We start from the raw sequence: 26260 nt of genomic DNA, 5'->3' as shown, positions 1-26260 counted from the left end.
CCTTCCCGAGTACTGGACATAATTGACATGGTTACTTGCAAAAATAAGTTATGTAAAAAACATATATGACGTAACCTCAACGACGATGACGACATCTGTTACACCAGCTTTCTATTTTTTTTTGCTCAAGTAAATGTGTAACATGTTTGAGCAAATGGATACTTAAAATGTATCGCCTTGGCAGAAAATCCCTCACAGAAACAAATATGTGCACATGCTTATCTTTATCTGCAATAAATGTATTCAGGAGAAGACGAAACATCACTATCATCAGTCATGATCAATCCACTGCTGGATGATGTAGGTATGTATCCCCAATAAGTCAGACATCTCTCACGATCTTAACGTGAACCTATTTCTTTTTTTAACAAGTGGGACTACGGTAAATTCGCTTTGAACTGCAACTCGGTAGAATGACAGCCCGATTCCAATACGTTATACTGCAGTAGTTTTATCTTTTTATCACAGCTGGTGAAGCCGGCAAGAAAAACAAATCAGCGGCAAAAATAAACATTGACAAATGTAATGAGATTCAGTACCTTTAAAAAAAAAGAACTCCATTGGCAAACCGAAAACACATGAGCACCTCGCAAAGTCACCGCAGTGGAAGTATAGCGATTGCATGCCCGGAATTTAGTTACACTGACAAAATAGATTAAACTCTTTGATTATAATCCGAGCTATTGGTGGTGGGGAGAGGTGCGGAGAAGGGGGGATGGTGGCAGATAAAACAACGGCACAGATAACGCAAAACCACGTGTAATGTATGGGAAATAATGTGCTCGTTGTATGCGTAGAGCGCGTTTATGGTTTGTTGAAGTCGTAGATTTACGCACGGACACGATCTGCGATTCCGTGGGTAAAGGCCCTCGTGCGAGCGAGGCGCATATAATCGCGGGACCAGATTGCGTGTGAGTTTTTTGTCTGTTTTTGTTTGAACAAATAAGCTTCCTTAAATCGGCTACCTGGAAATTCTACCACATTGTGTAGTCCAAGAGGGTCCGTGGGCCCAGCCACTGCGTGTGCTCTGGGTGTCTGGTCGGGCGCGGTGCTGGCCTCACATCCCCGCACAGGCGCTCGCGAACAGCACTTTCCTCAAAAGTCTGTGAAGGCTACAAGGTGGATCTTTGTCTTTGGACTCCCCTCAACAGTTTTTGATTTTACTAAGAGACTCCCACAAACTTTCGGGGGGGGGGGACCATGATCCAGTTGATCGATTTTTTTCTTTTAACCCTCAACAAGGTGACATATATCTGGTAAATATGTCGATGACAGGACCTTTAAATACACCGTAGCGAGTCAGTAGTTGAGCAGACGTACCGTAATTATCGGAACTGTGGTTCAATTTAGTTAAACATAGTTCTACATGCTAAATAGGGTTCGTCAGTGCTACACACGTGGCAAATATAATGAGATCATTGGCAAATAAATTGGTGGTGCTGCCGGCACATTGGGGGTCGCAAGCAGAACGTATTCCTAGGGCCCTCCCACCCTTTCCATTTACCGTATAACATCCTACCGATATGAGAATATACGAACATAGATATACGAAGTGAAAAGGGAGTGGAGAGACATAGGCACAAATATAGATCGCAGAGATTTATTGAGATGAGAGAAGGGAAACGCAGACAAGATCGAGAAGATGGTAGCGCTTTTTATTAGTTTTTGTATACATACTCTTTGCTTCTTTCGGTAAAGTCACGACTTTACTGAAAGAACCAACGAGTATGGACTCCTGCAGTCACGAAAGCTTCAAATCAAGAATCGTTTTGTATGTCCATCAGCTCTTATGTATATTCGGATTTGAATCGAGCCGATATTTGATGCACCTATATCTATGTACATTAATCCCAGGGCCCATTTATGTGCTCGGAGCCCGAAGCATTTGCTTGGGTCGCTGTCTCTGCATTTTAACCAATAACGCCGGGCACCGTGAGCTCGAACGACCCCACCTCCCTAACTTCCAAGGTGTGGCTGTGGCCCTGTACTTTGTTTGCGAGCAGGCAAACAAACACACATCCCTCTTTAGGTGAACAGTTGAATGTTGAGTAGTGGGCAGCAGCGCTTTCGAGACACATGGCATGGAACAGTGGCCCAATGAAATGAATTGCACATGGGGGACAGGCAGTGGGACAAACGGCACACAGGTTGGGCAGTTTTCCAACAAACACGGGGAGAAGGAGGAAGCAATAAACAATTGGCGGTGACTGAGAAGAGGCCACCTGGAAGGCGGCGATGAATGTGTGGTGCAGCGGGGGGCATAGTGGCGTAGAAGCATTGAAGTGGGCACGGGCAGTACGCATCGCTCGGATGGTGTCCAGTGGTCAAAGTCTGGTGATGTAATGGCAGCCAAATGAGAGAGTGTGTCCGAGATGACTTGCACGATGGAGGTGGGAGCTTTGTTCGTCACCGCGAGGTTGATGGGCTCGGGCAGCACGAGACCCGAACAAACGGTGACGGCGTGGGGATTCCTTCATCCACCACTGGATAGAGAATGGTCAGTTTTTTCTGTCTCATTTATTTGGTATAGCCCTGTGAGCCATTCGGCTTTTGAATCGGGTGCAACCGCAACAAACAAAAAACAAAAACATGAACAAGAAAACATCTTAAAGTGACTATGCGCAAACAGAAAAATCCAGGAAAAACAGCAAAATCTTCCAGAAAAAGCACCGTACACCAACGCTGTGTGCAAAAATCCCAGTGGCATGCAAGTCAAACAACAACCACAAGACAACTTAGATTAAAGCCATCAGTTTAACTCCGTACTACAACAAACAAACATGGCCAAACCAAAAAACATTTGCGAGGAGTATAGTAACACATTTTGGGTGTAACGATGCATCGACGCATATACCGGCATTGATTGTGAAACCACGCCGTTACATGCATCGAATCCAATGTTTACAAAAAAAAAATTCCGATTCGTACGTATGGCACGTCTCGGGATCGCGTCACCCCTGCGTCCCCTGGATGCGCTATAATTGTGAGGATTCATTCAAATGCCGAGTCTGCGAGTACAGTACTGCAATTCCACCCCTTTTTCATGTCACAATTACAAAAATACACAACAACAACAACAACGTCTCGTTATCAAATCGCTGGTGACTGAGGTATAGGCGAATCTATGAAAAGGTGACGCGTGGGAATATCTGTAGAAATTCCAGTTACACCCTTACACTGACGTGGGTAATTACAGTATTTGGTTAGAATGGATATGTGGTGGTCAGATATGCGACGTTGTACCGTAGCCCTTACTATATTGCACTCAGGCTGTCCTCATGTGTGAAACTTTGTTCGCTATAAAAGATATTAAAGTTACTGGTCAGCAGAGAACGCACGGATTTACCACCACGCACCGCAATACGACATTAGTACGTACTCGTACGGTGGTTTAATTAAAATGTGAGGAAGTGTCTCATTGCAATAATTGTGAGCGCACAATTGAGTCTCTAAACGCTGTAATAGATTAAATAATAATAGAATACGACGTTTCGATTGCAACACAAGCAATCATCATCAGGTACAAATGAATGAGAAAACAAACATAGTAAACTTGGAAATATAATGCAATACAACACAAAGAGTCGGCCAACACAACAGTCAACACCCCACCTGGTTGATTAACGTTCTTCAAAAGATTGCTAAATTTGAGAGAGAGAGAGAGACAAAACATAGATACGGAGACACACAGACAGACACACAATCACAGATATATACTCTAGTCTCTCTCTGCTCTCTCTGTGTTGTATTGCATTATATTTCCAAGTTTACGATGTTTGTTTTCTCATTCATTTGTACCTGATGATGGTTGCTTGTGTTGCAATCGAAACGTCGTATTGTATTATTATTTAATTTAATTTCTTTCTACGCGACTTTACCCAAAGAACCAAAGAGTTATTCCGGCATTCACGAAAGCTTCGAATCTAGTTTGCTGTAATAGAATGAACAGCTCTTAATAGTGAACATTTTTTAAAGTCACCCCAAGCCTGCCATCTGCTGGTCAGCCCAAGGCAGGTCATATACACACAGGGGCCGTCCATAAATGACGTCACGCGATTTTTGACGATTTTTGAACCCCCCCCCCCCCCATCGTTACACGGCGTCACAAAAAGTCAGAGCCCCCCTCAAATATGACGTCAGAAAGCTCTGCCACCCCCCCCCCCCAAAAAAATAAAAAATGCTTCAGATCGCATTAAACTATTGTCATTGTAGTGCGTATTTAATGTGCGCTGCACTCTGATGTTGTAGGCCGTAGGGGAAAACATTTATTACAACGTCTATTTAAATAAGTAGAACGTGTTGTCTATATTTATTTAAAGTTGCGCATTTTGATGTAACGTCACATTTCTCAACCCCCCCCCCCTCGTTACACATCGTCACAAATGTCTGACCTTCCCCCCACCCAAGTGCGAGACGTCATTTATGGACGGCCCCTTATCATCAGCCATGATCAATCCGCTGCTGGATGAAGGCAAGCTGTTGCAATCTGTCATGGTTCTACGATGTAACAACCCACCTAGAATTTGTACAAGAGCTGAATTCATCATTCCATCTCCTGTTAGTATTTTCTCCCACATTATAGTGCTTCACCCGCACCTCCGATAAGCAGGGATGGCTACGTGCGGTGGCGAAATAAATACAACGTGTAGTACATACATTGCCACCTTGTGTAGTATAATATTAAAGACATCTTAATGAAGGGTTAACTTGGCCCGCAGGACAGATATACGTTTACAAGTCATACCGCTCGCCAAAATGAACTCAACGACAGTGATTTTTTTTGACACAGTGAGAGAATTTCTGATGGGTTTTTTTTCACACAGTGAGAGAATTTCTGATCCTCAATAAAACTACATGCGACAGATTCCCTACCAATCACAGAGGGTTACAATCAGTCCACCGCTGTCAAAAACACCACATTACAATCACAGCATACGACACCAGCGGTGGCTTCTTCTTGGTTCTTTCGGTAAAGTCACGTAGAAGGGAAGTAATAAAATAATAAAAATAAAACATAATAAAATAATTCTCACGACGTTTCGGCCACAACGCAAGCAGCCGTCCTCAGGTGAAGACGTCCTCAGGTGAAGACGGCTGCTTGCGTTGTGGCCGAAACGTCGTGAGAATTATTTTATTATGTTTTATTTTTATTATTTTATTATTTCCCTTCTACGTGACTTTACCGAAAGAACCAAGAAGATGAATTCCTGCAGTCACGAAAGCTTTAAATCGAAACCAGCGGTGGCTGTTTCAAGAAAAATGGGAAAACGGTTACTCAACCTCTTCAAACAAAAACAGGGCATATTTGTTTTAAATTAATACTTGACACCTGGTGAAGTTTACCCTTGAAGACGGAACATCTCGTCTGCAAGGGTGCACATGATATAATCTGACACGCATATATAACAAACACTTAATGGTTTGATCACGTTTAATTGGTGCTCATACTTCAGATTGGTAACCCAGCAATGTATGCGTTGAAAATCGTGTACACTGACTCCCGATGGGAGTTGAACCATCACAATCCAAACACAATCCAACTCTTATGCAATGTGTGTTAATTGATAGTACAGCCATCGCAGCGTGAAATAGCGCATACAACAGACGGAAGTCCATCCCTGCGCACATCAACAAAAGAAAACACCGGATGAATACGGTCAGACTTGGCGCCACAGCAGCGAATAATGAGCTCCCTTTTACAACCGTTGCACAGCACAAGATGAATTGCCCAAATTTGTGCATCTCACACACCGATGTGTGTGAGCATTAAGAGGCGTGTTCGTGTGCGTTATGCAACCAATCCACTGAAACTGCAGGGTCTCGCACCATTAGCTCACCGAGATTTATGGGCAATCCTGGCGGATGTCTGGCAGCAGCTTCTGCTGTCGAACTCCAGCCACCCCTAGCTGCTCCCGTGCAATGTGTGTCTGAACCCAGGGTTGGGGCCATACCATGAATGTCGATATTAAACTTGGCCCTGTTCCTGTCAATTTTTTTCCAATCACTGTGGTCCCAACGACCACAGTCGGCCCCGTCCAAGTTGTCAATGGCTCCAAAGTTTCTTAACGAAAACACAGCGCGTTGATGAAGTGCGGCGTGAGGAGCCACATGTAAACACGGCTGACCACTCGCGCGCATGAAACGTGCGATTTCAGCACCGTTTAAGGTGGTACAAAGCGGCAATTTCCCTGTGAAATTGTTTTTAACCACCACCCGTCACTTGTCTGGGACAAGTCAACAGTGCCGTGTGGTGGCCAATGTTCGACGTAACTGCTTGTGTCTGTCAGTGTGTGCACCTCTGAGTTTATGAGCTTGCCCAGCAGCTTTGCACGTTCTCATTAATACAGCTGGTCTTCACACTTGCACGTGTTCGTGACTTGGTGCGCATATGTGACTTGTTTACCGAGGATTTAGAAAAATGTTTGTGCGAATGAAAAGACGGATCTTGCAGAGACACAGACTGTAGTTAAGCAAACCATGTTCTTGCGGTAAAACGTAACAATCTTGAGGTTGCCTGGTGGCTTAGATATAGGAGCAGTGAATTGGCACCAGCGAGACTCGGTTTTTGAATTTGAGTTTCAGCCGCCCGTAGTTAAACTTGGTTGTCAAATGTAGGGCTTGTGTCTCAGCCCGGTCATCCAACGACTGCAAACAAACACCACAGTTGAACGTGTTTTTTTTTTCCTTTAAATAATTTGGCTGAAATCCATATTTGTCTCCGATAGCAAAAATATCCGTTTTTCTATCAGCAATAAAAGTGCATCTGGTAGTGTGTCGATAAAAATGTCACTTCCAAAGAGACCTCAAGCCTCTTCTTTCGAATGCATTTTTCATCTCACAACACATGACGTGACACCCATAGCACAAATAGAAATGTGGAAGTAAAGTATAAGGAAATCAAAAAAACATGAGGAGGGATTGTAAGAGGATGAAAGTAGAATTTTAATTTGAGATATACACACAAAGACGATCCTCCCGTATAGCCTTACAGACCGTTGGGGCAAGTGCTGTTAGCGAGCACCTATGAAGGCTGGAACAGCACACGAGGGGGTGGGTGGTTAGCACCACGCCCGGCCGCCTTTATCTCCCTAATGGTGATATTTACACACCGCATCAGTTACTTATTTGAGGCCGAGTCGACATAGGGAAGGCCCAGGACCGGTTCAGATAATCGTCCCTGATATTGGCCGTAAGTGGGAATCGAACTCAGGTCGCCAGGTTCGTAGCACAACACCCTAACCGCTACACTACCGCTCGCCACACGCACAATCACATGCATGCACATCCAAAGGCTGAAACGAAGTTTTCATGTGTTGAAGAGAAGCATCTCAATGGGCCCTGGTCCACTGCATAAAACATTGGTCATCTGACTTGGCTGATGCGCTGCATGCTTGGACTTTGAATGTTACTTGGCAGCCTCGGTTCTGATGCGTACAGTATATTAAAACGCAGATAACTGATCTATGCAGTCTCACGAGCAGGCATGTGGGATGTACCCCGTGAATGATGTGTATGTGTTGCCGTGCGTTTGGTATCTGGTGCAGCAGTTTGCGCACTGCGCCGTACACCTAATTACTGGAGTTCAATTTTTGACCATGGCGACCAGTGGCAAGTGGTATCTGAAGTGATTATTGCCCTCCCTTGGATTGGTCTCGGCCATAAATTAGTTTGGGAGTGTGTTTAGCCCGGCACTGGGGCGATGAAGGTGGCCAGACGTAGCTCCGGCCACACCGCCCCATGTGCCATGCTGGCGTTAATAGGTGCTCGCTGACATCCATTACTCAATCTTCTTGGCAGCACGAGAGCGCTGTGTGTGTGCGCGCAACGTCACACAATATGACGAGGAGGCAGAACTGGTGGAGGTCGAGCGAGGATATGTTTACTGTGTAGCTGTGAAGTTAAGCATTCCCATGATTCATTACACGGCTTTAGCACGGGTAAGCGTAATAGCAGAGGCGATTAACTGTTCCCATGTGAGTGTGTGCGCCCGGGAGTCAAGTCACAACGCATAAAGGTTAAACATTTCTGGTATTTTATAGGCTTGAGACGCATTTTTATTCGAGGGATTTCCCAAATGGGATGAAACGATTTCTTCCATGTGTTCGTTCGTTCGTTTCTCATTCCGCTTGTCCTGGTGAGGCTCGTGGCGACAGCATGTTGAGTAGGGTGGTCCAGACCCCCCCTTTCCCTGGCAACGGACTCCACCACTCCATTACTATAGACTACTACACTATACACGGCTATACACTATACACTATTATACTGGTAGGAACCACCTGGTTCCACCAGCCCACAGAGGATTATTGTGTCCGTCCGTCGTGCATCCAAAAATGGGAGGGGTGGGGCTCGGTGGAGAGGGGAGGGTGGGGAGGGGCTGGGTGTGGAGGGTGGGGAGGGGCTGGGTGGGGAGGGGAGGGTGGGGAGGGGCTGGGTGGGGAGGGTGGGGCTGGGTGGGGAGAGGCTGATCACCCCGTGGAGCCCTTATAAAACTCAACGTTTAACCTATTCACGCCGGCTTGTGCCCGCCCTCACAGTCGGCCATATTTGCGGAATACACCACGCCGCCATTGACCCTGGCCATGAACGAGCAACCCAACGTTCCTACCAGCTCACTCCGCAGGAATGTGTTATACTATACACTACTATACACAGACTCGAGCTCTTCCTGGGGAATTCCCAGGCGTTCCCAGGCCAGCTGAGTGACATAGTCCCGTCAGCGTGTACTGGGCCGGCCCCGGGGTCTTTGCCCAGTGGGACGTGCCCGGTAGGTGTTCCAGGGGGAGCAGGGGTGGTTTCTTCATTAGGGCGATTGGGCGACGCACCACCAATCTCAGCCGTTACTGTGCCTCTGGATATAGTCCAATCAGCGTCATGTCACGTTCTGTGGAGTACCGCCTCTTTTTGGGCGATTTCACTCCGGCTGAGAATCGCCCAGAGTGTTCCCATAGACTTACATTCAAAGATGTTTTTTTTCGAACGGCGGGCGCTGCAATGCATTCTCTATGGCTTCCGGGAGGGCTCGCACTAACGTGCTTACGTCATCATACGTAAGCACGTTTCAGTCAACAATATTATTTGTCGCTACCTAGTGGAATCTTTAATAAAAGATACTGAGTGGATTGTAATAATAGTGAGTATAGAAACAAACAAAATGTATTGTAAGAGTCACTTTATTTTTCATTAATGTAATGCGGGCGTAAACGGCCTCGCGGATGTGACGTCACGGGGGGAGGAGTTAGGTCACGTGGGGGAGAGGGATCAAGTCTTAAGGGGGAGAAACCGGAAGAGAAGGGAGAGAGTTGGGGAGAGATATAGAGTGAGGTCACGCAGGGCGGAGGTTGGAGGGTGGCGAGATCGCCACACACCCAGAATAAGACTCGGCACCGTCGGCCAGCGGTGACCGAGCACGGAGGAACGGGGAGCCGGTTGAGGCTGAAGTGAGGGCAGCCGGAGGCCTGCACGAGGAGATCAGCAGCGGAGCTGCATCAGAGTGGAGTGAGAGGCTACGGGAGCGACGGCAGCATCGGGCTGCCAAGCGGGGGAGTCTCTGAGAGAGAGCCGTGTGGGACAAGTGTAAAGAACCCGAATAAAGGACAACGAAGACAGACACAGTGATCGAGTCCTTTATTACATTAATATTAAAGAAGTGAAGTTGCCTTTACATGCTTAAGCTGTTAATTTATCCATTGCATGGGTGGACCTTATCCTTATCAATCATCCAGACATTTGCCCCCCCTGAGAGATTTTGCAGGAGCCGCCACTGAGGGGGAGTCTACAGGGGGGCATCCTTACCAGGTGCCCGCACCACCTTAACTAGCTCCTCTCGATCTGGAGAAGCAGCCGCTCGACTCTGAGGCTTTCCCAGATTACCGAGCTTTTCACCCGGCCCCGTGTACCCTCGATCTCATCCTTTCGGTCATTACCCAAAGCTCATGACCATAAGTGAGGGTGGGAACGTAGATCGACTTGTAAACCGAGAGCTTTGTTTGAAAACTCAGCTCCCACTTCACTACCACGGAACGGTACAGTGCCCACATCACTGCAGACGTCACACCGATCCGCCGGTCGATCTCCCGCTCCCACTTACCATCATTCGCGAAAGAAACCCCGAGGTGCTTAAACTCCTCCACTAAGGGCAGCTGTTCCACCCTCACCTGGAGAGCACACTCCACCGTCTCCTGGGAGTGAACCATGACCTCAGATTTGAAGGTGCTGATCCTCATCCCAGCCGCTTCATACTCGGCATCAAACCGTTGATGTGCACGCTGGAGACCACAGATTGACAAGGCAGAGAGGACAACGTCATCTGCAAAAGGCAGCGATGCCACCTCCATGCCCCCGTACCGGATACTCTCCATACCTCGGCTGCGCGTTGATATCCTGTCCATTAAAATCACAAACAGGAGTGGAGACAAGACGCATCCTTAAGCTAGCATGGGGCTTGTAACATATGTCATAAAGGGGCCCTAGATAAAAAAAAACAGATACATACATATTAAAACACATTTTTTACTTCCATAGTAAAGTAATTGCATTTTTTCATTTACTATACAGCCAGATAATACGACAAATCGCTAACCTTTAACACACAGTCGTTCATACAAGTTGAAGGCACTATAGTACTATAGTAATAGAGCAGAATCACTGAACGGAATTGATAGCTTGAAAGCATTTAGCGTGGGGCCCTTGAAAGTGCGGGGCCCGTAGCATATGTAGCTACTTTTGCTACTAGGATAATCCGGCACTCACCCTTGGCGGAGTCCAACACCCACAGTGAATGACTTTGATTTAACACCAATAATATGGACACAGCTTTCACTCTGGGAATAGAGGAACCGGATGACACACAAAAGTGACACCGGTATATCACACTCCCCCAGCACCTCCCACAAGACATTCCCGGGAACGAGGTGATATGCTTTCTCCAAGTCTACGAAGCAGGGGTAGACCAGAGAAGCACACTCCCATATATCTGTGAGAGAGAAAAGAGCTGGTCCATTGTTCCATGACCCTGACGGAATCCACATTGTTCCTTCTGAATCTGAGGCTCGACCAGTGGGTGCAGCCTCCTCTCCAGCACTCTGGAATAGGCTTTACCTGGGACGCTGAGGAGTGTGATCCCTCTGTAGCTGGAGCACAGCCTCTGGTTTCCTGTCTTAAAATTGTGGACCACGACACTAGTTTGACACTCCAGAGGTATTGTACCCCCCTTCCATGCCACATTGAAGAGGCGTGTTACCCACAACACCCCTACACTGTCCAGCGCTTTCAACAACTCTGGGCGAATCTCGTCCACCCCAGCAGCATTGCCGCTACAAAGGCCCTCGACTGCCGCAGCAACTTCAGCAGCCATGATGGATCCGACCCCCAGCTGTTTCCAGGGCTGCCTCCTGAGAGGAGGGCATGGGTTGAGGAGCTCCTCAAAGTGTTCCTTCCACCTCTCGACTATCTCCTTAGTTGAGTTCAATCTTATGCCACCCTTACTGAGAACAGCCTGGGCCACGTCGTGTCGACCCCGAGGATGGTTTGCTAGAACATATTTGAGGCTACCTGGAAGTCCCTCTCCATGGCCTCTCCAAACTCCTCCCACAACTAAACTTTCACTTCAGCGACTGCTACCGCTGCTGCCCTCTTGGCAAGCCGGTACCTCTCAATTGAGTTGGGAAACCTTTTTCCGAGCATAGCTCAGAAATCCCCCTTTTTCAACTTGACATCTTCCCTCACCACTGGTGTCCACCAGCGGGTCCTATGGTTGTCACCATGACAGGCACCAACTGCCTTCAGGCCACAGCTTTTCGCAGCTGCATTGACAATCGAGGTCTTGAACATCGTCGACTCATACTGAATGTCCATAACCTCCCCTTGAGTGTCGGAGAAGTTTTCCCGGAGGTGGAAGTTTAAAATTTTCTGTAATGGGTCTTCCGCCAGATGTTCCCAGAAAACCTGCACTATTCGTTTGGGCCTTCCACATCTATCTGGTCGGTGCCCCAAACGTCAGATCCAACTTAACATCAGGTGGTGATCAGTTGACAGCTCTTACCCTCTCTTCACCCGAGTGTCTAGAACATATGGCCTTAGGTCCGATGATACAACTATAAAATTAATCATTGATCTTCGGCCAAAGGTGCTCTGGTACCAAGTACACTTATGATAATCCTTGTGTTCGAACATGGTGTTTGTTATTGACATTCTGTGACAAGCGCAGAATTCCAATAACATCTCACCATTCGGGTTCATATCAGGGGGGCCGTTCCTCCCAATCATGCATTTCTAGCTATCTTCATTTTTTCCCACGTGAGCATTAAAGTCGCCCAGTAAGACTATGAAGTCGGTTGGCAGAACTCTATTGAACACTTTATCCACCATCTCCAAGAAGGCCGAATACTCTGACCTGCTGTTTGGTGCATAAGCACAGACAACAGTCAGAATTTTCCTTTCTGAGACCCGTAGTCTCATTGAGGCGACTCTCTCATCCACTGGGACAAACTCTATCTGAACAGCACCCAGCCGGGGACTTGTGAGTTTCCCCACATCCACCCGGGGCCTCTCACCAGGGGTTACTCCGGAATAGGAGAGACATCACCCCCGATCGAGACGTTTGGTTCGAGTGCCACTGCTGTGTGTAGAGGTGACGCTGACTATGTCTAGTCGATACCTTTCCACCTCCTCCACCAGCTCCGGCTCCTTCCCCCGCAATGACGTGACATTCCACATCCCAATAGCTAGTGTCCATTTCCAAGGTCCCGTCCTTCCGAGACCATTCCTCTCCCTGCCATATGAGTATCGCACCCGCCCCTCACCCTTCGTCCTGCGGATGGTGGGCCCACAGAACAGCACCACGTAGCCTTTTCAGGCTGGACCCGACCGGATTTCGTGGGTCAACCCGGCCACCAGGTGCTTGCCAGCGAACACCACCCCCAGGCCTGGCTCCAGGGGGGCGTCCTGGTATACCTTGTCCGGGTGAGGTTCTTTGATTTTTATATTTCTGAACCATTCATAAGGGGCTTTTGTTTGGACCGTTATTTGGCTGGAACCTCCCCCCAGACCTGTTTGTCAAGGGAGACCTTACCAGGAGTACAAGACTCCAGGCGGCATAGCTCTGAGGGTCATTGAAACACATTAACCTCACCACCATGATAAGGTTACGATCCTTCGGTGGGGGCTTCCATATGTGGTGTTTTATTTTATAAGTTGGTTAAGGGGTCAAGGGATATTAGATATGTTCTCCATCATTTCAAACTTCTCAATATTCCCATTTGAATGGATCAGAGCGTGGATTTCAGTCATTTAGCTCTCCTTCCACTATCTCCAAAATATATATTCACCATGAATCTTGATAGATGGGATTTGCTCAAGAGTAGCACTTGGAAAAGGGTCCCGAGGAAAGTTGGTATAATTTTAGATGAAATTCCATATTTCAAATGTCAAGCCAAAACAAAGATTTATAACACGGATGCTGGGACATCAACTTTGTGCTACCAAAGTACATTTATAATTCGAGGAGAAAGGCTGAAAATTGCTCTCAGTCCCTCCATATCTGGCCCTGGCAGCCATTCTATGACCCCTAAATATACTGAGAGCTCACTAATATAAAACCGGAATAAAACCAGAAATGACAGACCATGTGCTTTCTTTGCAGCTCTTAGTTATGGGGCTGTTCGATAACTAAATTAAATATGAGCCTTCCTATGGTACAAAATAAAAGTAGAAATCATTGTGTTGAGCACAGTAAAAAAAGAAAGAGTAATATGGGTCATATAAAATAAGTACAGGGACAATGACCATTTTAACAGCATCTATACTGCCTATAAAGTGAGCACAGTATCTAATCCCTGAGTGAATGGGCTACAGGTCTGGGGAGGTGGGATATTCGCCTGGAAGAGGTGACGATACTCATTTTTTTATCGTCACCTCCAAACATTTCTATTGTGTTAATCTCCAGTTAGGTGGGTGGGCAGGCCCCCTCTTCCAACAGTGGTGGGGTTCTGGAGAAGGGACGCACGCTGAATCATTATTAATACAGTCTATTAAAAATGAAAATACTAACGAGATGCTCATACAGAAAGTAGGCGGTTTCCATAGCAGTCTTAAATTAACGATTTATTTATTTATTAAATATGGTTAAATACACAATCACTTTATTCAAATTCACTTATGCAACAATAAGCCATATTTTTGGGCATCTTAGTCATACTTTGTCTGTGATAATGTAATGAGAGACCGCCACCGAGGAATGACGAAGGGCTGCATAGGCACTGCTGGATCATTCATAGACAATCAGAGCTAAGGGTTCCATCTGGGGCAAAGGTAATTGGCGGAGCTCGTGGGTACGTTCGGGAAGCGTCCAGAAGGTTCTAGGAGGGGCATGGCTCGGAGCGATATAAGGAGAGGCAGTGAGAGGACTCGGGGTCGGTGTGGGAACCTGGAGTCCGGACTACATCTCCGCCACCTCGCCACGCCACCGGCCACGTGGCAACCTCTGTCGGCGAAGCCCGCTCTACACCCCGCGCCCCGCCAGCCAGCGGCAAGCGAGAGAGAGAGCGAGCGGAGCCGCGCTGGGACGGAGGACGAGGGAGCACGCGCATTACGGCAGCGGAGAGAGAGAGTGAGACCATCTGGAAGGGGGGTGTGGAGCCGAGCAGTAGTTATTAATAAAAGAAAAGACGCAAGTCTCAGCACACTCTTTGGTTTTTTCGGTAAAGTCACGTAGGTTAAAAAAGAAAACAAATAAATTAAATTACGACGTTTCGGAGGCAACACAAGCTTCCGTCTTCTGGTGAAACCGTCACAGCAAAATTGCTGTATCAAGTGAGCACGTCGTGGAAGTGTTTTATTACAACAATATACCGGTACTTCAATAATAAACTAGTGGGAAAAAAATCCACAAAAATGACAAAATGTCATCAAGTCCCCAGTACGTAGCCAACCGTGCTAATCGGAGGTGCGGGGGAAGGACAACAAACTAAACACAAAGTAGTTCTAAAGAAGTGAGTTTTCAATCTAGGTTATTTAATAGCGCATAGCTCGAAATGGATTCCTAATATTGGAAGGAAAAGCGTTTCAGACGGCCGCGGGTTTGTGGCTTCTGGCACTCCTTGAAACAGAGCCCCCTTCCAGGCAATAATCTGTAGCCATCTTTCAGCATCGCGTACGTCCATGTGTGGGGACCGTCGGCCCCCGGGGTCTCCCCCGCCTGCATCTCCAGGCTCGTTTGCGTTACCGCACCGCCCTGCCCTTCACCAAGAAAAGAGAACTCTCCCCGGGGTCCCCGCCGGCATCTCCGGACTCGTTTGCGTTACCGCACCGCCCTGATAACCGCTAGGGTTTTGCCGGCAATCGAACGCGACGCCTCCACTCGCGCAGTCCCACGCACCAATCACACGCGCGGATCGAGGGGTCATGGGTCAAAGGCAAACGACGTCACTCGTGCGATCGGCCCGCAAGCTGACCTGAGAAGAAGTCCCCTATGCCTCCCTCACCCCTCTCTTTATCCCCATCACCTAACAGGGGGTGCCGCTCCTCTGGCCAATCAGAGCGCTTCCCCTGTCCTCTCGCTGGCTTCGAGCGGTTAGAATCCGGTTAGCGCGACGGATTGTGTCGTCTCATCAAACAGTGGGCGGGACCCCGTTTTCCCACTGTTGGTTTGTGGATTGGACCCCGTTTCCCCGCCGTTGGTTTGTGGATTGCGCCCAGTCTTCCCGCCGTTCATTTGTGGATTGCAAACCCCTGCCTTGCCGATACGTGTGTGTGGGAGGTGCGTTTCAACCGTGGTGGCTGGACAGCTCCCGCCGTGACCATGCAATCTCAACCCGGGTCACAGCGCCTCGGTGCGAACCAGCATCGGGGAAGGTCGCCCAATTCCCTGGTCGCAGGAAACCGTGAAGATTATCCCTATGAGGGCTTTCGGGTACAAACCTGCCGGCCAGGAGACCTCTCCTCGGAGCTCTATGTGGGGAAATGTGTGAGGGTGTGTTTATGTGGGGAGCGGTGAGGGGGAAGCGGGGTCGGCCCCGTCGCTTGGTGAGACTCCAAGTGCAGCGAGGACTGTCCAATGACAAGAATGACGCAGGCTGCTTCAAAAACATAGCAGGAATCCGCAGATAATGAACGCTCAAAGGGGCACAGCTAATACAGAATCCTTAAGGTGCAATCGTAATATTGCGATCGATTTATCAAAAGACGTTCGTAATTCAGCTTAGAACTCGAGAAAGCAAAAGTAGCAAGACACCAAATAATGCAGTATCCAAATATCATATATATTTTTTTCTTTTACTCAAAGTAGATTTTCTCCCAGCCTTTGAAGCACACGTTAAAATAACCTTATTTAAAATGAAGGAGAGATTGATGTCATTCTCAGAATATGTAGGTCTTCCCAAACAACCCTAAAAGTTTGGATCATTGCACTGTATTGTCTACGAACACCTACGAGTCGCAGCTGACTGGATACGAGTTTGAACGAAGTTGGTTGCCATGACGAAATCCGCCATGAGGAGACGGAGCCTGCACCGGGCGTTGCCTTGGCGACCGATGCCTGCCCCCTCCCTCCTCCTGGTCCCCCCCTCCACCCCCCCGGCCCCCCCTCCCTCCCCCCGCCCCCACCACCCCCGTCACCCCCCCCCCCCCCCCCATAGGCACCGCACGCTCACAGCCACCACTTCACAATTCCCAGTCCGCACGCGCAAGCGGGGGTGGTGGTGGGGGGGTGGGCGCGCGCGCTCGTTCGGCCTTCCGATTGGCCACACCATTCTCGACGAGGGAGGTCGTTCCGATTGGCCAGTGTTTGGGTGGGGGGCGGGGTCCGGTGCCCGCGGGGCGAGCCACGTGCGCGCGGCCGTCCAATCGCGTCGAGCGGCGAGCTCGCGGCTGCCGAAGGGCGCTGTGATTTACAAAAAGGTGGCGGCCGTCGCTTGGTTGTGGTGTGCGCGAGCGATCCGCCGACTCGAGGTGCACTTAGCCTGGCACAAGGGCCGTGGTGACGACACGGCCACCTTAGCGGCGAGCGGCGGCTGCTGTTGTTGTTGATGTCCGCGGCAGGTACTGCTCGAGTCGTTCACGCACCCCACACGCACCTCCCCCCCCACATGTGTCACCCTGGAGCTTTGTTGACTTGATGCTCGACCACTCAACCCGCACACCTCACACGTCATCCACTCAGCAATGTCATCCAGCAATACCACACACCCCCATCAATACTACACACATCCAGCAATACCACACACCCGCAGCAATACTACACACATCCAGCAATACCGCACACCCCCAGCAATACTACACACATCCAGCAATACCACACACCCCCAGCAATACCACACACCCATCAATACCACACTCCCCATCAATACCACACACCCCCAGCAATACTACACACATCCAGCAATACCACACACCCCCAGCAATACCACACACCCCCAGCAATACCACACCCTCCCATCAATACCACACCTCCATCAATAACACACACTCCCCCATCAATATCACACCCCCCCATCAATACCACACCCCCAGCAATAACACACCCCCCCCATCAATACCACACACATCCATCAATACAGCACACCCCCAGCAATACCACACACCCTCATCAATACCACACACCCCCAGCAATACCACACACCCCCATCAATACCACACACCCCCAGCAATACCACACCCCGCATCAATACCACACACCCCCAGCAATACCACACCCCCCCATCAATACCACACACATCCATCAATACCACACACCCCCAGCAATACCACACACCCCCAGCAATACCACACACCCCCATCAATACCACACTCCCCCAGCAATACCACACCCCGCATCAATACCACACCCCCAGCAATACCACACCCCCCCATCAATACCACACACATCCATCAATACCACACACCCCAGCAATACCACACTCCCACATCAATACCACACACCCCCATCAATACCACACACCCCCATCAATATCACACTCCCCCATCAATACCACACACCCCCATCAAACCACACACCCCATCAATACCACACACCCCCATCAATACCACTCCCCCCCCATCAATACCACACTCCCCCATCAATACCACACACCCCCATCAATACCACACACATCTATCAATACCACACACCCCCATCAATACCACACACATCCAGCAATACTACACTCTCCCATCAATACCACACCCTCCCATCAATACCACACACCCCCATCAATACCACACACCCCCATCAATACCACACACCCCATCAATACCACACCCCCCAGCAATACCACACACCCCCATCAATACCACACACCCCCATCAATACCACACACCCCCATCAAACCACACACCCCATCAATACCACACACCCCCATCAATACCACACATCCATCAATACCACACTCCCCCATCAATACCACCCTCCCCCATCAATACCATCCTCCCCCATAAATACCACACACCCCCATCAATACCACACCCCCATCAATACCATCCTCCCCCATCAATACCACACCCACCCATCAATACCACACACCCCCATCAATACCACACACCCCCATCAATACCACACACCCCCATCAATACCACACACCCCCATCAATACCACACACATCTATCAATACCACACACCCCCATCAATACCACACACATCCAGCAATACTACACTCCCCCATCAATACCACACCCTCCCATCAATACCACACCCCATCAATACCACACACCCCCATCAATACCACACACCCCATCAATACCACACTCCCCCATCAATACCACACACCCTCATCAATACTACACACCCCCAGCAATACCACACTCCCCCATCAATACCACCCACATCCATCAATACCCCCCCCCCCCATCAATACCACACACATCCATCAATACCACACCCCCCCATCAATACCACACACATCCATCAATACCACACTCCCCCAGCAATACCACACACATCCATCAATACCACACACCCCCAGCAATGCAGTCCCACACACATCCATCCAGCCAAGGCTGTAGCCATGTAGTTAACATTGGGGGGGGGACCAAATCTTCCAGGGGGTCTGGGGGTCCCCCCTCCCAGAAAAACATCTAAATATGAAAAAAAATGTCCTGCCTAAAATATTTTAAAAATTCACTAACACATGGGATGGACTTTTTATATATGTTTTACAATAATGTCTAATAGTGTATTGTATTACATTGCTCTGTTTATTTCTTTTTTTAAATCCTTTATATTAAGTTCGCTTGCTTGCTTGCGTGCTTGCTTGCTTGCTTACGACCGTGCAAATCTTTCGGTCGTTTTTTAATCCACTTCCCGTGATCCAATCGAGCTGACATTTTGCACACAGACTCGTTGTGCGAGACAATTAATGTTCGTGAAATTTTACACTGTTTAGGGAAAACAAATTAAATATTTAATTACCAATTGCTTAATGGTGGCAGACAATCATCTGACCCATAGGTGGCAGCCATCTCAAGCCAGAGGACGAGAGGACTCTAGCCGCCACGCATATAAAGGATTTATAGTGAAAAACTTTGTTTTTACGGGTTTACTTGTTACGTTTTCTTGTTTCATTGTATGTAATGGCAGAGATTAGGGATGAACAAAGTACAACCATAACCACAATCATAAACAGCAATCTATGCATTGTTATATGAAGACAAGTCCAGATATTGGGGCCAAGGTTGAGCAAATTGTTGTTTTTATTTTCATATTTACAAGTAAACTTGGGTGGGCAGCAGGAATGTTTGCTCTGCTCTTCTCTCCTATCTTCTCCTCTCCAGCCCTCTCATCTCCTCTGGTCCTATCTTCTCCTCTCTTCAGTCATCTTTTTTTCCTCTCCCCGGAACTGCAGTCATTTCCGCTCATTTCCTCTGCTCTCCTATCCTCTCATCTCTCCAGGCAATGACAAGTGTTTTGACTTGCCATTCTTCAAGCAAAGGATCCAAAGGCCTTTTTGCGTTTATCGTTGACAGCGATAAAAGACTGCCATATTCCATCAAGGTCCAGTCTGTCCAGATTTTCCTGGTGCACGTGACACATGGCCACATGATTCAGCCTTGTCTGACTCATCGAAGATCTAAGCCATGTCTTAAGCCTCCTCAGGGCACTAAAACTCCTCTCAGCCTCTACAGAGGAGGCAGGGATGACCCGCAGAAGCCTGACTAAAGCTTCCACCTGACTGAAGAGACCTCTCACCTCTGGCACCATTTCCCTAATAATGCTAGCATCAGAGCTCGTTTGATCTATGTAATTAGCCTCAACCATGGCCAGCTGCACCTGCACTAGTGTTGAATTCAATTCAGGATACTCGTCTACCACTTTGTCCATGTCTCTGTGTAGCAGCACATTTTCAAGCTGCTGCAGCTTATGGAATCCAGCTTAATCAAACCTTTATATGAATTGAGTATTCACTGTGTCCAAGGCATTGTAGAATTGCGCTCTGTACAAAGACGGGGCATCCGGATGGATATGGGCTGTAGCCTGACCGGTGTAACGCTTTGTAGGTTGGCGGATACGAGGCATCTGAATAGGTTGTAGGTCCAACTTTGTTGCCATAGCAGTTGCTTTTGTGAACAAGACATCAACGTGCTCTGTTCGCTTGTCCTGCATGCTTGTTTTGACATGGTGCACAGCCTCCAACATACCTGAAACAGTCTGTTTCCTTAGCTGCAGGGAGGTGTTCAGGCACTCCAAATCCCCCATCAGGTATTCAGCCATTACAAGGCCGAGCACAGTGTTCCCTTTTAGAAATGTTCCATGAAGACCATTGGCCTTGAAGTGTCAGATGAGCTGCATGATGCCATTTCTTAAAGGGCTGTCAGCATTGACTCATACTGGCTGAGAACTGAGCGGATGGCAGGGGTGCGAACAGTCCACCTGGTGGGACAGAGAGGTTTCAACGAGGTGAAACCATGCTCTGATTTTGTGATTTCCTGGAAAATCACCTTGAAATTGCCAGATTGATTAAAGAAGCCCCCAAATTCATGCACCAGGCCCATTTATTATCTTACTAGTGGAGAGGCTACACAGGCAGCCTGCGTAACTAAGTTCACGCAGTGTGGACCACAGTGACAATACATAGCCAGTGGTTGTTCTTTCCTTAAAATGGCTTGCACCCCCTGCAAACGTCCAGCCATATTTGTGGCAGAGGAAGACCTAGAGCATCATCACATGCCATCTTGGCTATATTTTGCCCTGTCGTTGATGACACTTCGTAGAGTCCCAGGAATTCTTCCTTTGGTTGTAGATCTGCATCTACAAAGCGCAACCATATTGACTCCTGCTCAACTCCTGATGTATCCTGGGTGCCATCAATGATAAATGCAAACTGGACCACTGGCATTGATGTTATTTCCAACACAATTTCTTCGACGATTGTATTGCCCACCACTTAAAAAATTTGGTTTTGCATTTGGGGACTGGTCAAATCAAAGTGACCTTTCAGCCAGGTAGTCAGCTCTGCATCGGCCTTTGCCTTGTACTTTAGAAGCTGGCTGAAAATCCCACTCTCCTTATCAACTCCTCGAAAAGCCAGACCCTGCCGTGCCAAGTACTTGACACCCCCAACAATCTTCATACGATTTCTCTTCGCTTGTTGCTGCTGTCTTTCAAGCTCATGTGAAAGTTGCACATTCACAGGTTTTGGCTCCTGAATCCGAGTCATCACAGCTAATTTGTGACACTGGCTGTCTTTATGCGCACTATATTTCTGCAGTGCCTTCTTCCAATTTTGAAAGCCATTCTTGACAAAAGCTGAATCTGCTTTTGATGCAAGCTTAGACTTTTGTGTTGCAAAGTATTTAGCACAATAGAAACAGAGGACCCCCTTTAAGGAGGGGCTGTAATGGAGCCAAGTTTCATCTTTAAACCATTTCTCATGAAAGTAGACTTTTTAAAAAGCACGTTTCCTCGTATCAAGCTTAGTGAACTAAGCAGGAAATTTAAGCAAGGTGGTGTTTTATTCACAGCAGTTGGTATGTCAACACTTAACCAATTGTCATTTGTCTGGCAGGAGCTGGCAAAATGGATCATTGTCCTGGCAGAGGTCGTGAGAAGCCATCGTCGGTATGAACACAAGTCAGATTATACATTAATTAGGGGTTAATCAGCAAGTTAATCCTCACCAGAGCTTGGCCAACTCTCAGTCCTGCTGGTCAAAAATTGAATAAGGCCGAACTCAGGGGCCGCATTCATAGCGCAGTGCGTTATCCACTGCCCCCCTCCAAACACATAGCCAACAACATTTTCATTACGCATGTTTTATTGTTTGCAAGTAGGTTAAGTTTCTCTTAAAGGATCTTTTCATTTTAATATGTCCGATCAAATATGCAAACAGTTTGTACTTGTGTGGCTAAACATATTTCTGTACTACATGTCTATGCTCCGGCATCTATGCCCCTCGTCTTCAACCCGCATTCACCAGTGTGGTGAAGTTTTGTAAATTAAACCTGCGTGACCTCTACGTGTAGACTACGGCAACTTGATCATGTTGAGCCTGCGGTGTTTCTAAGTGAAGCTCTCATATGCGTATGCCAGCGAGTGTTCACGTGTGTGTGTGTGCCTTGGATAACAGGCGGGTGGCAAGCGGAGGAACAGGCAAAAGATGTCACAGGAGAGCCGGAAGAGTGATCGTATAGCTCAAGTCAAGCAGGACAGGATGGGAAGGCGTATGGCCCAGCTGGTAACGCACCCATCCTTACATTCACTCCCATGAAAAGACACACACGCAGACGAATGAGAGCATTGAGGCTGAAGTCGCACTGTGTTGTTGCGTATGCAGGGTGAGGCGGTGGCATTATGGTTAATGCACCGTGCTACAAACCCAGCGACTGGAGTGTGATTCCCGGCCGCAGCTAATATCAGTGGCGATTATCTTAGCTGTTCCTGTACCTACACTAGGTAGACTTAGCCTTTATTGAGTACCTGGTGCCGTGTGTAAATATCGCCACTGAGGAGACAGAGGCAGTCAGGCCTGGTGCATGCCACGCCACCCCCTCAGGTGTGCTGTGCCAGCCTTACCAGCTACTGTCTTAACATTACTTGCTCCAACAATCTGTATGTATGCATGCATGTTAAACTTCTTATGTTGTATGTGCACGCACGTGTGATTTAAGAATGCTTGCACGTGCGTCTGCAGGATGTGCCACAGCACGTGGAGTGTGCGTATGGGACAGGCCTGGTGTTCGACACGCGCATGGAGATAGTCTCCTGCCCCTGGGAGAGGTGCTTCCCCAGCTCATTACGTTTCCACAGTGAACCACAAACACTCGTAATGTTCAACCTCAAATATTTCTGTCAGCCGCGAGTTTGGATGTAGACAATCGATATTTGCCAGTACTTACCCTCAGCACAGGCTGTCATTGTTTCCCTTGAAGTGTTAAAGAGTTCGGTTCACTTCTTTAATGTCATCCCACCGCCATGTCTGACTTTTCTCCGCTTGCTCTTCTCCCTTTGATTTCCCAAAAGTACGCGAGCCTCGCATTACACATCCAGATGGTATCTGCCAGCTGCCTCGGTCCGACTCAGTCCAGCATCAGGCTTTGGCTTCCCATTATTTTTAACATTTTATTGTTCCAAAATTTCCCTGTCCAGCCCGTCCTCCACAATGAATCTCAAGCGCTTCTAGCTTTCGGATGGTATTCTCTCTGGGCATGATCTATGTTACAAATGGCAGGAAAACATAAACCTGAAATAGAGTCTGCCAGTAACACATCACCATGGATAAGATAAGTTTGACTGTACGAGTGCGTGGTTGTCACTCATGCGTGGGTGTTCTCCCCTCGTCGATGCAGCCACGTTGAGTGCCCCGAGCGAGCGAAGCAAGTGCTGGCATCCATCACGCGCTCTGGGCTGCTGCCCCGCTGCTCTGTTGTGGAGGTGGGCAATCTTGGCACGGTGGAGACAACACTGCATTCTCAACACCGAAACCAGTAGATGAGCTACAGCTCATGGTTAGCAAGGAAGCAAATTCATGCATACACACGCATTCTGTAACACAGTCGAGCATGCTTTTGGACTTCGTTAATATTTAATTGGCGACATTGTTACCTTCCGAGCTTCGCAACAACCTTTTGATTAATTTGAGCAATTTTCATCAGGGTCAGTTTCCAATAGTAACACAACTTTAAAATCAAATGTCTTTAATATTGAATAACGTTTACGAGAGTTATTGTAACCCAAAGTTGCGGACAGATGGATAGAGCTGATGCAGTCACGGTTTGAACCCAAGATGGAAAGCTGAGTAGTCCAGAATATACAGCACGCAGTTGGCACCGTTGAGAACCTGGCTTTGAATCCAGATCTCAGCTGTCGAGTTGATCTCAGCCTGTTTACCTATGGCTTTGGGGAATGGTGGTGTAGCAGTTAACGTGCTGCGCTATGAACCCAGTGACCCGAATTCGATTCCCATTCATCACCAACACCAGTGACAATGATTTGAACCGGTCCACTCCTAGATTGACTTAGCCTCAAATGAGTACCTGGTGGTGTGGTGTGTAAACATCGCCACTAGGGAGACAACGGCGGTCGGGCGTGTTGCTGGCCACCCACCCCTCCATGTACTGTGCCAACCTTCATGAGGTGCTCACTAACAGCACTTGCCCACAAACGTCTGTAAAGGCTATATGGGGGATCTTTGTCTTTTTCTTTATCTATGGTTGGACAGAAAACTCATCATGTTAAACAAATGTAATCCTTGGTTTTGCCTTATTCCAGCTATGTAAAATGGTAGTTTGATATGCTACGGACAATATTTGCAGGAATTTAAAAGGTGTGACCCAAGTTTGGATGAATAGCTCTGTTGAAAAGGCTTCAAGAGGGGTTCTTTGATGTAATTTCCAGGGCAATTTGCTGACACTGGATTATGCACTGACAGCTGCAAAGAAAAATGCAAATTTATGTTTTCCCCCCATCGATTTTCAAATTGTCAGAAGAGCAAGGCTATCCCATCGCTTTCAGCCAGGCATTGTGCTGTGTGTGTTGTTTTCTAAGTGCTATTGTGACTATTTTAGCGATTGATGCCCTGTGCAGGACCTCTCCGTATTTTTGTGCACAAGCTCATGCCTGTGTTATGTACATGGTTGTGTGTCCAGCCCAGAATGGCCTCAGTGGAGGAGCTGATGTTTTGTCACAGGTATTGCACGGAACACCACCTCACAACTTACATGGCACACGGCTCACACGGCGCACATCGCGTACATCTTGCGTGAGTTAATTAAAAAGTACTCTGTAGGAGTGGAGCAGTGATGCAGCGGTTTGCACACTGCTCTCTGTATGAACCGGGAGGCCAACGTTTAATTATGGTCAACTGTTAAAACATCAGTGGCAAGTAATATCTAATCTGGTCTCCATTGGCCGGCATGGTGAATTATGGTCAAGTAAGGTCGAACAACCTGTGTGGCGTGTGGAGGCCTTAATCCATCAGTGGATTCACAAAGGGCTGTAAATATTTGTTATAGATGTAAAGTCCTCTACACAGTAGGCTTGTAACACTTAATGCAATTAATATTGCTTCTTATGTGCATTGTGTATTTATTTGCTTAGTGTATATGTGTTTTCAAATGTTGTGGATTTCCTTTCTGCTAAAGGTCTGAAAGATTGACCTGGTGCAAATGGATCCACGAGTAAATCCCATTCAAATGAGACAAACTACAAATGGAACAACATTAACAAGAGAGTGCAAACGAGATATAAAAAAATAAACTGTGCAGTGGAATAATAACCCCAAACATTGACAATTCATAAAGTCTCAGGTTGGGTGGTAAATTGTAAATATTTAATGTTATTCATTCTGGAGACCGGATCATGGTTTGACTTTTATGTCCAGTGCATCCTCTTGAATAAATTACGAATTATTTTTTATCGCATTTGTTAATAACACAGCTGTTGTAGTATGTAGGGCCATTGCTCGAATTGTCACCTCTTATATATTTTTCCTTTTAAGGCCACTTTGTTATTTTCTAATGTGCAACGTGTGCGGTGTGTGCGTGTTCCAGCCAGGAGTACATACGCATGATGCAATCCACAGCTGAAATGTTGGATCAGGAGCGGAAGTCCCTGTCGGATACATTCGACTCGGTGTATCTCCACAAGGTGGGTGTGCCTGAGCATTGTACCAACACTCAGATGACGACATCCAGGTGTGCACCGGCTGAGCGGGGTGTGTCTGTGTGTAACGGTGCGTGCCAGGGTTCGTATGACGGCGCACTGCTAGCGGTGGGCAGTGTGCTGCGGCTGGTGGAACGCGTGTTGACGGGGGACCTCAGAAATGGGTTTGCACTTGTGCGGTGAGTATGCAATGTT

The 26260-nt window shown here is 47.8% G+C and overlaps 2 protein-coding genes across 3 annotated transcripts in view; one reads left to right on the top strand and one right to left on the bottom strand.

The window, feature by feature from the left end:
- Positions 1 to 26260, bottom strand: part of COL7A1 (collagen type VII alpha 1 chain) — a 274004-nt gene that overhangs the window by 25396 nt on the left and 222348 nt on the right. The window lies entirely within an intron of this gene.
- HDAC6 (histone deacetylase 6) overlaps positions 16857 to 26260 on the top strand; it is a 35126-nt gene continuing 25722 nt past the window's right edge. For both annotated transcript variants that reach the window (XM_061552023.1, XM_061552022.1), the window contains exons 1-8: positions 16857 to 17034; positions 21972 to 22024; positions 22533 to 22640; positions 23097 to 23182; positions 23752 to 23836; positions 25051 to 25091; positions 25954 to 26050; positions 26147 to 26244. In XM_061552023.1, coding sequence (XP_061408007.1) covers positions 17022 to 17034; positions 21972 to 22024; positions 22533 to 22640; positions 23097 to 23182; positions 23752 to 23836; positions 25051 to 25091; positions 25954 to 26050; positions 26147 to 26244 — 581 coding nt within the window. In that variant the 5' untranslated portion in view covers positions 16857 to 17021. The remainder of the gene's footprint in view (positions 17035 to 21971; positions 22025 to 22532; positions 22641 to 23096; positions 23183 to 23751; positions 23837 to 25050; positions 25092 to 25953; positions 26051 to 26146; positions 26245 to 26260) is intronic.

The sequence above is a fragment of the Lethenteron reissneri genome, chromosome 15 (genome assembly GCF_015708825.2).
Source record: "Lethenteron reissneri isolate LAM-NWPU_2019-01 chromosome 15, ASM1570882v1, whole genome shotgun sequence".
Classification (NCBI taxonomy): domain Eukaryota; kingdom Metazoa; phylum Chordata; class Hyperoartia; order Petromyzontiformes; family Petromyzontidae; genus Lethenteron; species Lethenteron reissneri.
Note: the sequence above shows the minus strand (reverse complement) of the source record. Positions and strands in the feature narration are given on the sequence as shown.